The sequence below is a fragment of the Bipolaris oryzae genome (assembly GCF_000523455.1).
Source record: "Bipolaris oryzae ATCC 44560 unplaced genomic scaffold scaffold_111, whole genome shotgun sequence".
NCBI classification, from domain to species: domain Eukaryota; kingdom Fungi; phylum Ascomycota; class Dothideomycetes; order Pleosporales; family Pleosporaceae; genus Bipolaris; species Bipolaris oryzae.
The window spans coordinates 38,884-54,946 of record NW_006911387.1 but is presented as its reverse complement, the minus strand read 5'-3'; the positions used below and the strand labels follow the sequence as shown (position 1 = coordinate 54,946).

Sequence of the window (16,063 nt, the reverse complement as noted above, 5' to 3'; positions counted from 1 at the left end):
TTTGCAAACAAACTTCTAGTCTTTACTTAGCCCATCAAAGATCCTGCTATGCGACCAGGATGTCTATCTCATTACGGACGGGCAGAAGAATAAAAGAGTCAATCCGGATAACGATTCTAATTTCTCGACCTTCAGTTTGATGCAGCTAGCGGGATGGAAGAACAGCTTAGTTTCGCAGCCATGACGCACCCCACTCATACTAATTTCCATCTTCAAGCGGCGGATATCCGCACGTCGCGCGAAGAAGCGCACTCATAAGAAGGGATCTTGCTGCGGTACTGAGATGCGGAGAAGGACTCAAAAACGATCGTGAGTCAAAACATTGTTATTGGTGGTCGGAATCTGGGGTCAGCACAACATGTATTTAGAGCTTGCAGGGGGCGCCTTGTAAGTAAGCTGCATGGCTTACGTACTTACAATTTGTAACCAGACGTCCAACATGGCTTTGTGTCAGTGAGCGCGTTTGGAAGTTTTGTAAAACACATAAGTATTGCTAAATTCTGTCTTGCGATCGGTGGGTTGCATGACTATTGTAGGGCTTTCTAGCTGAGGGATGCTTTCCCACACCTGCTACCTTATGATGCGACACGTGCACTTGATTGGATACAGGATTGGTAAACATGTACTCTTTCATTCATTCAATTCAATCCTTAATATATACATACAGAATGATTTTCCAAGCTCTCCAAGGAACGAGAGCGCTCTAAGCTTCCCATCGCTTCTCGGTCGCCTTCTTCGTCGAGAAAGTCGAGCCAATCTCGCCCCACTTGATCTTGCTGAAAGTCACAGTTGGGTTCTTAACCTTCTTGATGATCTCAGCGGGGAAACCCTCGGTGGCATTGCATGGGCCTGAGGCACCGCTGTCAAGCCACTGCATGGCACCGCCCTCGTCCCACCAGACGCTCATGGCGAGGACCATGCCGCGGGACATGGCATCGCCCATAACCTTGTGGCCTCCTAGCTGGTTGTACATTTCCGCGCCGCCCTGAGCAGAGCAGTACGCCTGGTCCATGGTGATGTTCTTGACGGCGTTGTCCATGACGACGCCATCTTGGATGTATTTGCGCACGATGGATTGAAGCACGCCGTTCTTAGCAGGGAACTGCGTAACGACAGTGAAGGGGCGGTTCGTATCGACTTTGAGGCCTAGGCCGTAGTAGGCCTTGTCGCCGCGGGTCTTGTACGGGTTATCGACGCAGCCATTCTTATCGCAAAGACCCGTCTTGCTGCACTCATCGCCGGTGCAGCCAAAAATGCTTGGCTTGCCGCATGTGTGCGGTGCGATCGAAGTGGAGCGGCTGTTGGCTTCCCAGATGTCCATTTCGTTGCAGCAGACACCTTGCTTTGCGACATTTCCCTGTGAAGAATTAGCATGATTGACGAGAAATAGAGGTATCCGCATCATTAACTGTCTTGTTGGGTCGAAAACCATAAGTGGTCGCACGGGAAAGAGGCTGTACTTACTTCACCGTTGATCCAGGGAGTCACGAAGCACTGCGCGTCACAGTAGCCTGTACCGTAAGCAGCACCTTTAGGATTGAGCTTGGAGCGACCGCCGTCGGCCCTCATCTCGCTAAGGTAAAGGGCACCGTTCATGCCACAGGGCAACTTAGACATGTCAACGTCAAAGGTCAGCTCGTTACCAGTGAGCTGGAGCATCTCGTAGTTCTTCTCATCTTTAGATAGGAGGTAGACTCGAGGGCTAACAAAGTTGCCCGCAGGGCTGTACATGTCCAAGCGGAGGTCGGCGCCCTTGGTGAAGACGCCTACGGTTGAATAGTCGGAGATGCCCTCGATAATGCAGTTCTTGGCACAAGCCTCCTTGGTAGGGCACGCTGTGGGGTCGGGACCGTTACCCCAGGATCCACAGCCCAGGGTCGAGTTGTTCTTCTGGTGGATGGGGTGGGCGGCCGAGTCTGTGACGATGGCAGTGTTCTGCGCCTTGCATCCACCACGCTTGGTGCACTTCCACGTGGTGAGCTTGGGGTGTACTTCAGGAGTGGTCCCTGGGGTTTGGGCGACTGTGAAACCCAAAAGGGCTGCCGCAAGAAGTGCATAACGTGCCATTGTGGGCTAATCGAGGAGAAGTCGATGCTGTTGAAGGAGTGGTGGGTGGCAGACTGTTCAATTGGAATTCCTACTCTACTTATACTGTACTTCTAGACAAAGGCCCGGGACGGAATTGCTTCCTGTGATGGACTGTATCCTTCTCATCTAAACTAGCCAACGCCTCGATTGGTCCAATGCCTTATCTAGATTGGCCTCGTGATGTCCATCATTTCCAAGTATCGTCGTTAAGGCATAGAGGCTCTTGGTGGCGCTCAGAGAAGAATCATGGAAGCTGTCCCAATCTATTCCGCCAGCTTTTACTTGGTGGAATATATTACTTAAATTTGATTGTGGGGCCCCGCAGGATAGTGACTATACCGATACGGTACGTTTACCCGGTTTGGTATCCTACAGTGGCGCTTGGCCGAAAGAGGACATAATTCATGCTGCACCCCTGAGAGAGGCTCAAATCCGCTGAAATAGTGTGGGCTGATGAACAGCCTACTGGAATGAAGGTCTTTCAATACGAATTTGTTGAAGCTGTGTTAGAGAGTGTGGTGCGACCATGAACAGCGACAGATGAAGGCACCGGTAGAACATGACAGCCACGCAGGACGCCACCACCACCGACTAGACGAAGTCCGATTAGTTTCCGTCTTCTGCAAGGCGGAGTAGCGAGTAAGGGCCTTGGCTCCAGCTCCTGGGGTTAATTTCCGCGTTTTTTTGGCGTCCGAAGCACACTCAAGATCAGGTCCAGAGACCGCACCTACGGCATCCACGGCCCGCCATTGCAGGCCAAGACTGCGCTCTTCCAACAGTTTCAGTCTAAGCGAGGCAAAACGCAGACTTTGCGGGAAACACACCAGACAACTAGAGCGCCCTTTCCGAGGTTTAGCCGGCGTAGTTATCTGGAATCTCGTATGATAGAGTTGAAGCAGACGTTGCGTTCACACTCAAGTAGACCTGTCGCCGGGTAACGTTGATGTGTTGTGTCGTGTCAGAGGATGCGACGATGTGCGCGTCCGTGTCTTGTGATAGTAGTGGAGCACTAACAGAGTCCAAAGCAGGTACATAGTAATGTCCACGTGAGGATAACAGGGTCCCGCTGGAAACATGACTAGTAGGCGAGTTCCGGCGAGGCGCGTAAGCCATGTGCATGCGCCTGCGCCTGTCATACCATGATTTGGGTTGTAGTTATATAGAATAACCTCGTCCGGTTGTAAGTATATAGAACGACCTCTTCCTCTATCAGCTTGTAGAAGCGTTTCGCGCTATCGTACAGCGGCAACCCGAGGATGTGAGTTCAGGTGTAAAGGTAGATTGGTGTGTACTCGTGCTGGGATCCTGGCTTTACCCGAAGCCCATTTTTGTCAACGAGTTTGAGGAAGCTGTTGACGATGGTTGTGGTCTCGTCCAACTTTATGTCCATGTTCCCACAGTCCAGCCCCAGTGAACTGGCCCCCGCTACTCAAGTAGTAGCGGGGGCTGCCTGAGTAGCAGGAACTTCCTGAATATTTGGAACTATAACTCTTCTTCTCTTTTGTTTCTTCAACACCGTTGCCTGCAAAGGCATTTTGCTTGTTCGCTTCGACCCGGTCTTCGATGGGGGCGTATTCGACAGGGCTTCCCCAGAAGCCGACTCAGAAAGATTATTTGTCGCAGGATCGAAGTCAGCATCGAAATGAGCACCGTCATCAGCGACCTTCTTCCCCACACAGTCCTTGCGCGGGGTTACCATGCTCGACTGGTGTGGCTGCATCGCGAAGGCCGATGCAGCAGCAACACCTGAAAGGGGCACACAGACAGGCGCGCCGCGGACTGGCTTTCTGTAAGTGGAGAACAGCGAGGCGGGGCGAGGCCCAGGGAGATGGGGGCGGTTTGGCTGAAAGCTAGGCAGTCAGTCCGTTGTTCCATAATGATTGCGGCAGTTGGGTGTAATACTTAAAAATAGTGGTTAAGAATAGTAGGTAAGAATAGTAGGTAAGAACGGTAGTTGAGCGTGGCAGTTAAGTACTGACCAGGTGAAGAGTTTCGGCCTAATGACAACCGTTCCTTGCGCGCTTGCGCATGTTCGCTTGCGCGTGTGCGTTTGCCTTGTGATGGTGAGTGTTTCGGAAAAGGTCTGCAGCCAGCATTCACCCTCACTGCCCGCCCTCACTGCCTACTCGCTCTACCTCCCATAGCTCCCACCTTTTTTCTTCTCCGGGAAGCCATACCATAAACACCGCTTGCTTCTCTCGCCGACCATGGCTGACTTACGCGACATCGACATTCGATTCGCCAGAGAGTTCAACAGTGCCAAAGCGCTGCATGACAACGAGCTCCTTGACGATTGTGTCGAAAGTGCCCGTGAGCTGCTCGAAGACCCTGTTGTTCCTCGTTTCCATCGGATGAAGACGCTTCTGCTGCTAGGCTCAGCACTTGAGGACTTGAACGAGGCCTGCGACTGTTTGGAAGAAGCTGACAAATTGTGGAAATTGATTCGAAGCTACCATCTAGAGGGTCAAGACGTCGACGTGGATAAGACCATGGCTGAAGTCCGCGCGTCACTTGATCAGCTAGCGAAAGCACTAAAGAACGAGGAAGCAGAGGAGTACGACCTAGAGGACTATGTCGAAATCATTGCGAACACAGATGAATGCCAGGTTGCAGACATCCAGGAAATGATTTGTGGCATGGAAATGGAAGACGACCTCGACATCGACATGGATAGTAATGTTGAGGATGTTGCTGCCGGTCGCGCGAGCCAGGTTCAGGTCGAGCCCGTCAAAGAGCCGTTGCCCAGTACTGACAAGGTAGAATCCCTTGACACAGCACAACATATGTAGCCTGCTAACTGTTTGTGTAGTACAAGCTGCCTCACTCAGGAACTGAGGCCATGGACGATGATTGACGCGACCTCCGCTTGACCCCGTCCTCTCGCAGTCTCCGCGTGAAACCTTCCTCCAACATCAAACGCAGCACTCGCAGATAGAAGTGGTCAACATATCTTGTATAATAGATAGATCTAGCTTATTACCGGACTGATTCGGGTTTGACAAACGCCCACAGCCTCGCTACAGGAACGCGGATCGGCCATTAGGAGAGTGCAGGTATAATCAAAGATGAGTTAGATACAAAGCCATTGACTTGGTTCATGTTAGTATCGACGTGTGTGTAATGGTATCTAAACTCCACTTACGATCTGAATTATATCGGACCATTTGAGCCGCACTAGTGATATGGCGTCAGTTTGTTGCTTTTATACGAAACGTGGAATACTCACTATTCCGGACTTATGGTCGCCGAGATGTCATCAACGAAAACGGTATCGTATCCCTGTATTGTCAGTCTTTCGAAATAAAAACGTCTTAATGTCGTCTGCTGACCTTGAAATATGCATCTAAGAGTGTACCATACTACAACCCAAATTAGCTTTTTGTTGAGACTTTTGGGACGCACAGCATACTACGCATTGATCAGAGTTCACACCTCCGAAGAAAAGAGTAGTGATCTGATTTTCTTCCAACCAAAGGCCAAGCGGTGTTTGCGCACCCCACATGCCGCTCACACGGTCTAAGTCACCATTAGTCATTCCCGCCATCACACTCTCCTTATAAACTTACTCTTGTTGAAGTAATGGTCAGTACCATCCTTGACGCCTTGAACTTGCGCATCGTACAATTTCCCATACGGCCTTGCATTCCAAGCGCCCCGCATCAACGTTCGACCCAACTCGGTGCCATCTTTCAACTTTCCCATATCGCTACCGAACGAATCTACGCCACTTATTACTATTTTACAGCAACCAAAGCTGCGAAGAACTTACTTGTGGGGCTGCGCTTAGTTCGTGAAAACCCAGAAATGTCTGCAGGAGGCAGATCCCGGAGATCCTTGCCATCAAGACCCCAGTTTGTCCAGAGCACGGGCATACCGTTTCTACGAAAAGCATCGATCATTTTAAGCGTGGGCTCCACTGCTTTCCGCCCGCCTTCAGCGCTAGGAGTAAGCTCTGGGTGAAGGAAGAAGTTCTGCATGTCGATTATGATGAGCGCAGAGCGTGAGGGCTCAATGACGGCGCGTTTCCGGGATCCTGTCATGGGTATAGTGACGGGCTTGGTCGTTGGCGCGACCATGGAGCGTGTCAAGTCGTACGTATCATTTCCAAGGTAGATCCAATGATTGTAAATGTTCCCGAGGAGGGTGGTATTGGCTGTTGGGAGCGTGATGTTTTGGTACGCGGTGATGATGGTGGACGACACGAGTGGCAGAGCTACCATAGCAGCTACCATTGTCGCAGGGAGCTTCATATTTGCTAGACCAGCGTCGATATCGCGTATAAAATCAGCCAAGGATAGGTTGTTGAAAGATGGAATGCAAATCCAGCTACGCTTTCATCGTCCTTTCTGACGACCTCTATTAAATAGGGCCTTCGCATGTAATAGGTAATGAATGGTATGGGTACCTGGATATTATCATTTGTAGCTAACTGGGTTCGTTCCGGTGAAGAGTACCGAAGTACCTAGATGCCAAGTAGTGTCATGCGAGGAACATGTGTTTCCCCTGGTACATGCATGTTTCCATATTTCCCGACCAAGCTTGATGGCGATCTCCCCGCTCGCGAAACTTTAATGCTGCAGCCGTCCAATGGTGTCTGTAAAAGGTAGGAAAAGCTATAGTGCGGTGATATCTGCCGTGATTTGCCACGTCAGCGTTGGCCCTCAACATGCCCGTGATTGGAAGTTCTGCTGACTCTCAACCCGGACATTAGCGGAACACCCTAGTCGTACCTTGCATGATAGAAACACGTGATAAGGAAGGTACCTAACCTATATATATTGTAAGAAATTATAAATCTTGCAACTATTACTAGTAGATTTAAGAGAGATATACATATTAGCTCATACTTTTGTTGTACTCTGCATATTATACGCCTCTTCTATAAAGCTGTGTATCACTTAGACTGTAGAGATTTAGGTATTTTACTAATGTGGAAGTATGCACATGTGCGATACCAATATGGTTCAGAAGAGATGTATACAATCATAGAAAACCTATCCATTCCCATGCGACATCGCACCGCCGCACTTGAAGGAAATCTTTCAGGTTACCACAGATGGCGCCGAGGTATCACGTCCTACGAAATGTTTTCAATTATCAAACAGTCCACAATTGGAGACAGACTCAGCATACTCATACTACACTCCTACGTCTACAGCTAAGAGTTGGGTAAAATAAGCCTAGCCTCCTCGTTGCTCTCGCCCTATCGCTGTGGATATGATGAAACAATTCCGAGTGGTAAGTGAAAGGCAGCGTACACATGGTTTCGCGGCATCTGTGACTGCTCACTCGTCTCGGAATCATTTCCTCTCCCCAAATCCGTCTTACCCCTTTCAAGCGTTACCATTTCCTTGTGATGCTCCGATTCCTCCCATCCAACGTCTCCTGGCAATGTTTGTCGTCGGCGCCTACAGCAACAACTGATGTTTTCAAAGTACATGGCTGCTACCGGTACCTGAAGTCCAGCAGAGAACAAGCCAGCCATGGCGATCGCAGTCCATACCATTCCAAAGTAATAAGACGGGTCCTGCGTCTTGAGAATCAGGACTACGGCTACGGTATTTGGCAGAGCTGAGAGACCTGTGGGAAACATGTGAGTCATGAGAGAGACTATTGTTGAGCTCAGAAATTACCATGAATCAAGAAGCCAAGGCCAGATATAGCCTCGACAGTCAGTTTGTGGCCAGTAAGCTGAGTTGCTTTTTTTTGCTTCAGCTTCCTGCCTATTAACACCAGCCCACAGACAGATATCAAGGTGTCAGATAAGCTCGCCATTGCGATAGCAAAGTAAACGGCATGGTTGCTAACAATCACACAAGTCGCCCCAACCATCAACAGCCAGACGACGAAAAAGATATAGCCAATCCACCGTCGAACAAATGACGACGGCAGCAGCACTCGAACAGCAATGAGGTATTCGATCCCAACATGCTGCGTGAAGAATATCAACTTGCTAGAATTCAGTTCTAGGTCCGAAAGAAAGTGAATGGAGAGCAGTAGAAATGTTACTGTGAATGTCAGACACAGGTAATGGAGGTCCATCATGCGCTTCATTGAAAAGCCGACGAGACCAGCATATATGCCCCAGAAGACCAACTGGAGGAAAAGGCCCTGGAAGGCTATGAGGAAGGGAGCATTATAGATTGCAAGCGGGCCTCCTTTGAGCAGATGTCTGTTCTGAGTCTGCAGTACGGGAGGGAAAAGTCGAAAATACTCCGGTCCCGTCCTATCGATATCTGCGAAATGATGCGTGTTAGTACATCTTTCCCTCCTGTTTTTCGCAAAATTCTAGTTTTTCACGATATTATTGACTTACGATTAAACGTCGACACCACGTTGCCCATCTTGGAGCTGGCCAGCGGATCGTTTGGAAGGGGAAAAAGGGTGTCAAAGGGTCGCCTAGAGAAGGGCAATTAGGTGTACAGGAGTGATGTGATGATCAATACCTCTAACATTTTCTAACTACGATGTGGTAATAATAGAAACGGCTAAAATAGAAATTCGTCCGCCGTTCAATCTGCTTTTCAGAATTTTATCCAAGTGCCAGATAATGCCAGGGGTAAATGAGGCTCACGTCATCAATCCTCACGATGGAAAGTTGGAAAGTGGGCTTTTTGTAACGACGATCATGTAGTAAGCAGGCAGGGTAAGGTGGTTTTCGGCGTAGGTATGAGGTTTAAATCGGCGTTGGTACGGAGGCACTATTACGGACTAGCGCATGCAGTTGTCTTTCTGGATCTCAGTAGATCGGCATGACAGGGGCAAGGACTTGCATTGTCGGTGTAGTGAGGTGTATATCAGCCAATAACAAACCAGTTGACAACTATGATTGGTTTTTCGGTAGAAGGAAATATATTTTCATCTACAACACACACGGGTCATGGTAACGTTAATAGGCTTTCGCGACCCCGCAGGTCTGGTTGGTCTTGCTTACTGTTCGATAGAGTTTAAGTCATGATACGGTGCTTCGCCTTGCGGTGGTACCAGCGCTAGTAGGCGGTCCGATTCGGCGTAATTGTGGTAGCTCTGCCATTTTGTAAAGTTGTCTTGTGTGAACGACAGTTTTTATGATATGACCGAGGAAAGTTCAGTTCCAACTGACTGATGGAATATCTGTGACTCATTCCCATTGGTTTCATGCGATCTGACATTATGTCTGAGGCGCAAACTGAGCGAGAGTCTGATTATGGTTTCGGTGGCCATGAACGTTTGAAGCAGCGGTGCGTCATCCAACTCTGGATGACAACCAAGGACATGCTATTCAGCGCTCCAGCTGATTGTTGTGTATACTTTACTGGGATTCAGCATAAGATCGCAAACCATTCCGCAGAAGGAATAGATACATATGAGGGCCCCGGTCGATGATGGCCTAAAGACAGCATTTCCTTGTCTGTGCGAACGATCGCACAGCTAGGGTGGATTTGGGATCGAAACGTCATATTTGTTCCTAAGGCATTTCTCTAATATACCCACATTGGCCAAAGTACCAGATATTCACGAGCTTCCTGCCCTCGCCAGTAGATAACCTAGCACAACGGTAACATACATTTCCCATAGCAGCAGGCAATTCAGGAAAAGAGTACATGCGCATCGCCACGTGTTGTATGGAATGACATAAGCTGACTGTTCGGCAGAGGGACATGGTTAAGTTTCATTTCCTTGTAGCACGACAGCCACCACAACATCTATTAAATAGAATAAGACCAATCAAATTGCAACCCAACTGCACTGATCAGAGACTGAAAAATTGGCTTCAGGGGTGTGTACATGACTATCTAAATTGGAGGGAAGAGGATGCCAGTGCAAGATGTTCAATGTCCTTATAAACTTCTCTCAGTGCTATTAACTGTCTCCAGAGGGTCGGAGGATCCTCCAAGGACATAAATATAGTGAACATGCAAAACAATACGATACAACTACCTAGGGCCGTCTAGTAGCAATGCAGGGCTGCTGGCGGCCCCGTGCACTGGCACGCTGATCGTTGCAGATGTATATCTAAAGCTTATACAGAAGGTGAACGTCAGTCTTGAGTGAAACAACTGATCAGTCTACCTATCTGATATAAGATTAACTAGATACCCCTATTAGTGTATCGCAATGTTCGGTTGGCGAACCTACCCATGCGCCCGCATGATATATGTAGCAGAATTGCGCGGCTGCAAAACAATAAGATCATTGTATTAGCTATCACAACACAATGCCATTCATCAACTTGATGCCGAGATCAAACTTCGGTGTAACCAAGCACAAACACAGCCATGCAGCTCCTTCGTACGAGCATTCATCTGATCAATCGACAGACGACTACGACTTCGCAGAAACACCCACTATGGACTTAACGAATGGAAGATTGCATGACAACCTCAAAGTTGAAGCAGACTATGGCCTACTTCTTCTTTCTCAGCTGCCTCCCTTTGACACCACTGGGCTTGTATCGAATACGGGGACAACCGATTTCGCTGTGCTGATCCATCGCCACTATCGCGCATTCCAACCTCCAGCATCGCTGCAAACCCCTGGTTGGACATGGAAGAAAGCCACAACGGAAGTGACTGTATTGCGAAAAGCGTTTCCTGCAATCAAAGACGCTGGAAACAGTATATTAGCCATGGCGGCTTGGTTTCATTTCCTTTGCGATGTCGATGACGAGTTCGAACAGATGGCGAGTCTGGAAAGAGGACTGCTACTTGAACGGATCAAGAAAGCGCTGCAGACAGCAAGTGTAAATCCACTCCAGCCGACAGAAAGTGGGCATGCAAAACTACTTGCAGTCGTCAGCAGCTTCATTCGGCAATGCCAAGTAGTTTTATCCCCTCAGACTCTTGCTCAGGTCTTTGCCGACGTCATCGACTGTCTAGAAGGACTGAATCAAGATGCTTCTTATCTGGAAAGCACAGCGGCGTTGCCAGGCATAGAGGACTATCTGCAAGTGCGATTGGTAACAATCGGCCTCCGACCTTTCTTTACTATCTTGAGACACGCACTGGTTGGCACAGAAGCCCAAGAGACGATTAGTACAAGCAGCATCAACTCTAGCTCAAGTTTCTGGACATCGCCTCTACACGAAAAATTGCTCAACAGCATGCAACGTACCATCGGCCTACAAAACGACATTGTGGGCCTATCCAAAGACATCGAAAAAGGCGTGCGTATGAATCTCGTCATGTTGCTGCTCGAGCAACGGCAGAAAACCACGTGCGATCTCGAGGCCGTCAACAAGGCGCGTGCTACAGTAGTATCAATCCACAACACCGAGATGCAAAACGCGATGAAGGTTTGGTCCGACATCAAGGCTGCAAAGTACTCTGCTGCGGCACAAGTATATACTCAGTCACTCGTGGCGTTTACACGGACGCATTTTAGCTGGGCGGCGCACTCCCATCGGTACCAGTCGAGGCATACGAGGCTTTTGGAGATGTTGTCGAGTGTGGCGCAGAGTACGGCGGTGGAGGGACTGAAGTTCAAGGCGAGGGTGATACGGACGCGACGGTCGATAGGAAGACTCTCGATCAGTCATGGAATGAGGTGATTTAGCATACTTTTTTTTGTCTATTTAGCGCTTACATGATGAGATTTCAAACGGGCTTTTTTCAACTTAGGTAGAGTATAGTGGGCATGAGCAGGCTGGCCCTGATTTGTAGAGTATATCGTTTATTACATCCTTGCACCTTCAGTATGCGTATATGTGCAAAGATTACTAGACTTTCCGTTTTTTCAGCATAGTTGTTGATAGCATAATGGGTATTTTCTCCAACTCAACAAATGGGCGGTTATGTGTCACTTGCCACGGGTGCTCGTCACGTGACTTCCCGTAGCAGGCACGGCTCACAGTTGAGGCTGAAATGATTGTACGCCACGGTTGGAGAGCTGGCGGTCAGCAGAGTGCAAAATAAGGTTGTTTCCGCTCGGCATGGTGAGTTGCGCTCAGATATGGCGAAAGGCCCATGGCTGGCGCAAAGCATTTGGCATTTCAAGGAAGGAGTAGCAAATAGATCGACCTACGAAGCCAACTCACTAGTGTGTAGTGTAGTGAAGGATACTGAGGTCGACCTCGACCGTCCCATCCTCATCTACACTGAGCCTCTGGACATCAACGACATGCAGATTTTGGTAAGACAGATACTCGCTTCACCAGGCTGATGCGCAACAGAGCCCAATATAGCAAACGAGCAGCAGCAAGATGTGCGGGGTGCAGCAGCGTTGAGGAAACTGCAGTATGACAAGATGATTGGGATGAAATGAATAGAGCACATAGTCTCAGCCTCGACCATTGAATATTCGCGCACTCAGGACCATAATATCGCGATAATATTGAGAAGGTTGCGCGGCAGTAACGCACTACGTGACAGGTGACGCAACTCAGCCTCGGTAGATGCCGGGTACACCATGCATGCGGCTAGCTGGTTAATCTGCAATTGATTAAATGAAAAAAAAAGGTCGCCAAAATAAGCTTTGGGTTTGCTTGGCAGGAGGAGACAAGCCTTGCTACTCCACAAGATCCTCCGGAGAAAAGAAGGTGGTTGTTGCGAACTGCAGAACTGTGTAGAGTTTCAAAATTCACCCCCTAGATCGAAAGCCCAAAAGTCTGGAAACGACCAGTTACTACCATCGATCTGCATGTCTTGCAACATGTCAAAGGGCGAATACATGTCGCTCAGAGAGGTTCCAGAGTTGGGATTAGTAGTATTTGCCCCGCTCGCATGAGTGAAAGCTGAGCTTCCGATCACTGTTTGGTTCATCCCAGACACACCGTCAGTTTCAAAGGCATTGTGTTCCATATTATGTGCGGCATCCTTGGGTCGCGAGGCTCTTGACATTGTGGCACGGAGAGAAGCAGCCAAATCATTGTCCGGGTCTTGCTGCAAAGCCACCACCTTGGACGCTAAAGCAGTAAAGTAGCCGGTGGCTTTCCGGCATCTAGAAATGATTTCGTCGCTTGGATTGTCGACATGAGTAGCTGACATGGAAGACGAAGGCGGGTGTGGCAATATACCCACTGTGGCCGACAAAATCCAGTACTCCATGTATGCAGTACCTAGCCTAAGTACTTTTTGCTCAAACATTTGCCTTGTGCGATCAAGGATCTCCAGGGACGATGTACATAGTGTCTTGAACAGAAAAGAGTTTTGCGGTAGTGAGGCAAGGTAGACCGTATCGCCAAGCGGGACCCCGCGTTTGGTCATGGTGATGTCCGGTAAACGGGCTTTAGGGTCGGCTGGTGCTACCAATGACTTCACCGGGCTGATTGTGCAATTCCGGAATATTAATTGGGACAGTGTCAAACCAACTCTCATGACGTCGTTACGGATGTTACTAAGAAAGGAGATACCCTTCGATAGCAGGTCGCCGTGTATCGTGATTATGGAATTGCAAACATCCACACATGTCGTGAAAGAGTAAATGAAGCGGGTGTTTGTGGAGGCCGATTGGGCAAATGGCCTGTGCAATATCAGAAGATATTGAAGCAGCTGCAAGCGGAGAAGTGCGGATGGCACTACGGCAGATTCATTTTTCCAGTTGGGTAAGGCGGAGACAGCTGTATGTATCTGAGTATCAAAGTGCAAAACATCGACGTATTGGATGTTACTGGATGGCGTGTTCAGCAGTTGTGTAAGATGAATGCGAAGTGGTAACGATTTCAGGCTTGCAATAAGAAATGAGGTGGAGGAAAATTCTTCATCTGGTTGATCTGGTGGTAGCTGCTTTGTGTTTGCAGAGAAGACCTCGTCTGCAAGATGGGCTGGCGCTGGTGTGTCGAAGTACAGGGCCGTTAGCCCAGATTGAAGGCCAATTTCTACCGAGGATTGTAGTTCCAACTCCATAATGGTAATCCACAGTCGTTTTCTCATTTGCTGGTCGAAAATTGAGATTTTACCGCTCCCCTGCAAGGCTGGATCGCGGTGTATACCAGATGCTAGAGCAAGCCGAAGAAGATCACCAGAGTTGATCCAGTCCTGCTTCATCGCCACACAATTGACCCGCTTAGCAACCAGCAGGAGACATGCTGATTGGAGGAAAGATAGAGTTACATGCTTCCGAGGCTGCAACTTGATCCAGAATTCGCAGGTGTGAATGAGGTCTTGAGCGATCTGCCGATCAATAGTCGTATCGCCGACGAAGACATCTTCTTTCTGGTCGAGGCACTTTGTAATAGATATTATCAATACGAGCATGACGGCAAAGCTGACGCGTTCTTTGTGGGTACAGGTATTCTCCCAGAAGGCCTGGTATTGTTCCCAAAAGGATGGCCCATGCAGGATTCTGTAGCTGGTTTCACACGTCCGAAAGTACCTAGCAGCGAGCGTGTCGACAATACTCTTCTCAGGAAGTAAGGCCAGTACGTTAGCATCACCACTATGGAGTGCGGCATTAAACTCTTTAGCAGACTTCTTCCTTCGATCACGGTATGCTCTGAAGTCATTTCCGACATGTACGAGACAACGATCTAAACCGAGAGCTTCGCGCGTGAAGAGATGCAGCTCATGGTACTTGCAAGAAAGTCAGCTCACACGAGGCATCCACAAACGGACTTGCTGTGGAAGATACCGTGGATGCAATGCTCATAACACTTGTCACACCATGAAATTGAGTCTTGAACCCTTTCCCTTTGAGCAAAATCTCCTCTGTGAATGTTGGCTCTTCGGGTAGGACGTCATGGTACTGTGACTTATGTTTGGTCTGCCGCCCGGCCAGCTGCTGCTCTAGCAATGCAATGCGCTCTTGTTGAGCTCTGACTTTCCGCTGTAAAATATCGCATGTGTCGGTAGAGTGGTCGATGTTTGCAGGTCGCTCCGCCAGTAGGGTGGAAGTGGCATCGCCAGCTCGTGTGGCTACATTAACATTAGACTCTTCCAAGAGGCGCGGATCATAAGTGCATTCGTGCCGTCTTCCCGTCTTTTGACACCGCCCGCATACTGGAAAGACGCGGTCGCACTTCATTTTGCGGCCGCGACAGGCGTAGCATGACAGAACCTTGCGCTTCTTGCTCGTGCGCTGCTGAGACGGGCCGTCGTTGCCTTCTGGAGTGTCGCGCTCCGGAGGCGTGTTTTCACGCGATCTGTCGCTGATCCATTCGGCACCTGGAGCAGACATGGAAACTCGGGACGGCAGCAGCACCAATCAGTGTTGCGATATCGAAGACAGCGTGTCAGGGTGAGCGGTTGCGGAAATGGAGGGGGATGACATGCACGCGGCCCGGCGTGGATTCACGGCGCACACTCGGACATAACCACCAGCTTAGGGCGGGGATAACTTACTATGACTGCTGGGTTTGCCTGCACTCTTCCACCCTTTGAGTTTGCTATCAACAAAATTGCAGGATACCGTCTCTTGCCCTGTCTCAACATCGGACAACATCAACTGGTTGCCTTCATCGTGTCCTGGACGAACACCACGTCGGCCGAGTCGATGTATGGAACATTGATTCGTTCCATCTCGAAGCGGGGAACCCTTGCGCTACCCCACAAATGATGAATGCTGATCCCAGGCACAATCTTACAGTCAGTCTCTCGTCCCTTGCTATGCAGGTCATGTTGATTGCAGGCAAAACCTGCTGCCCATTTGTGTGCCACCCAAGACATGTCAATGGTCAGCCAAGGCTGTGGTTCTTTCCAAGAAGAGGCTGTCACAGCCCGAATCGGGGCCGGAAAGTGGATGACGAAACATGCTCCATATAAACAATCTATATGCGCATGAGCCTGAGCGAATAACAAGAAGATGAACTCTCCGTGTTTCGTGCCCAGGGCGCGGCAGTGAGCTTCGTATGCTTAGCCGAACTTGCCGTTCATGCCTACGGTTTCGAGACGGCCAATCGAAGCATTTGCTTACTTTCTGTGACAAAGTTAATTTTTGACCTACCCCGTCTCTTATAGTATGTCCAAATTGCGCATGACTTCGGAACTGACTGACTGACTATCAGGTCACTGGAGAGTATCCAGCTTCGTCACCAAAATGTCCGCCCTTCACTGTAATTTTG

The 16,063-nt window shown here is 49.2% G+C and overlaps 6 protein-coding genes across 6 annotated transcripts; 2 read left to right on the top strand and 4 right to left on the bottom strand.

Moving 5' to 3' along the window:
- Nucleotides 1-703: 703 nt before the first annotated feature.
- On the bottom strand, nucleotides 704-2,067 carry COCMIDRAFT_28098 (glycoside hydrolase family 7 protein; the record flags this gene model as incomplete). Its single annotated transcript, XM_007691854.1, has 2 exons — nucleotides 704-1,357; nucleotides 1,465-2,067. The coding sequence occupies 2 exons, from the start codon at nucleotides 2,065-2,067 to the stop codon at nucleotides 704-706; spliced, it is 1,257 nt and encodes a 418-aa protein (XP_007690044.1).
- A 2,228-nt stretch (nucleotides 2,068-4,295) lies between these two features.
- On the top strand, nucleotides 4,296-4,877 carry COCMIDRAFT_100857 (uncharacterized protein; the record flags this gene model as incomplete). The annotated part of the gene is made up of 1 exon (XM_007691869.1): nucleotides 4,296-4,877. One exon carries the CDS (start codon nucleotides 4,296-4,298, stop codon nucleotides 4,875-4,877), a length of 582 nt encoding a protein of 193 aa, XP_007690059.1.
- Nucleotides 4,878-5,127: 250 nt separating this feature from the next.
- On the bottom strand, nucleotides 5,128-6,338 carry COCMIDRAFT_38635 (uncharacterized protein; the record flags this gene model as incomplete). Its single annotated transcript, XM_007691863.1, has 7 exons — nucleotides 5,128-5,177; nucleotides 5,231-5,262; nucleotides 5,315-5,367; nucleotides 5,418-5,447; nucleotides 5,498-5,604; nucleotides 5,655-5,807; nucleotides 5,858-6,338. The coding sequence occupies 7 exons, from the start codon at nucleotides 6,336-6,338 to the stop codon at nucleotides 5,128-5,130; spliced, it is 906 nt and encodes a 301-aa protein (XP_007690053.1).
- Nucleotides 6,339-7,291: 953 nt separating this feature from the next.
- Nucleotides 7,292-8,432, bottom strand: COCMIDRAFT_38634 (uncharacterized protein; the record flags this gene model as incomplete). The annotated part of the gene is made up of 3 exons (XM_007691862.1): nucleotides 7,292-7,668; nucleotides 7,722-8,324; nucleotides 8,405-8,432. The coding sequence occupies 3 exons, from the start codon at nucleotides 8,430-8,432 to the stop codon at nucleotides 7,292-7,294; spliced, it is 1,008 nt and encodes a 335-aa protein (XP_007690052.1).
- Nucleotides 8,433-10,303: 1,871 nt separating this feature from the next.
- COCMIDRAFT_100849 (uncharacterized protein) lies at nucleotides 10,304-10,978 on the top strand (the record flags this gene model as incomplete). The annotated part of the gene is made up of 1 exon (XM_007691868.1): nucleotides 10,304-10,978. A coding segment is annotated over one exon (675 nt), but the record flags the coding sequence as incomplete, so codon positions are not given.
- A 1,660-nt stretch (nucleotides 10,979-12,638) lies between these two features.
- On the bottom strand, nucleotides 12,639-15,180 carry COCMIDRAFT_7129 (uncharacterized protein; the record flags this gene model as incomplete). Its single annotated transcript, XM_007691848.1, has 2 exons — nucleotides 12,639-14,576; nucleotides 14,635-15,180. 2 exons carry the CDS (start codon nucleotides 15,178-15,180, stop codon nucleotides 12,639-12,641), a joined length of 2,484 nt encoding a protein of 827 aa, XP_007690038.1.
- Nucleotides 15,181-16,063: the final 883 nt, after the last annotated feature.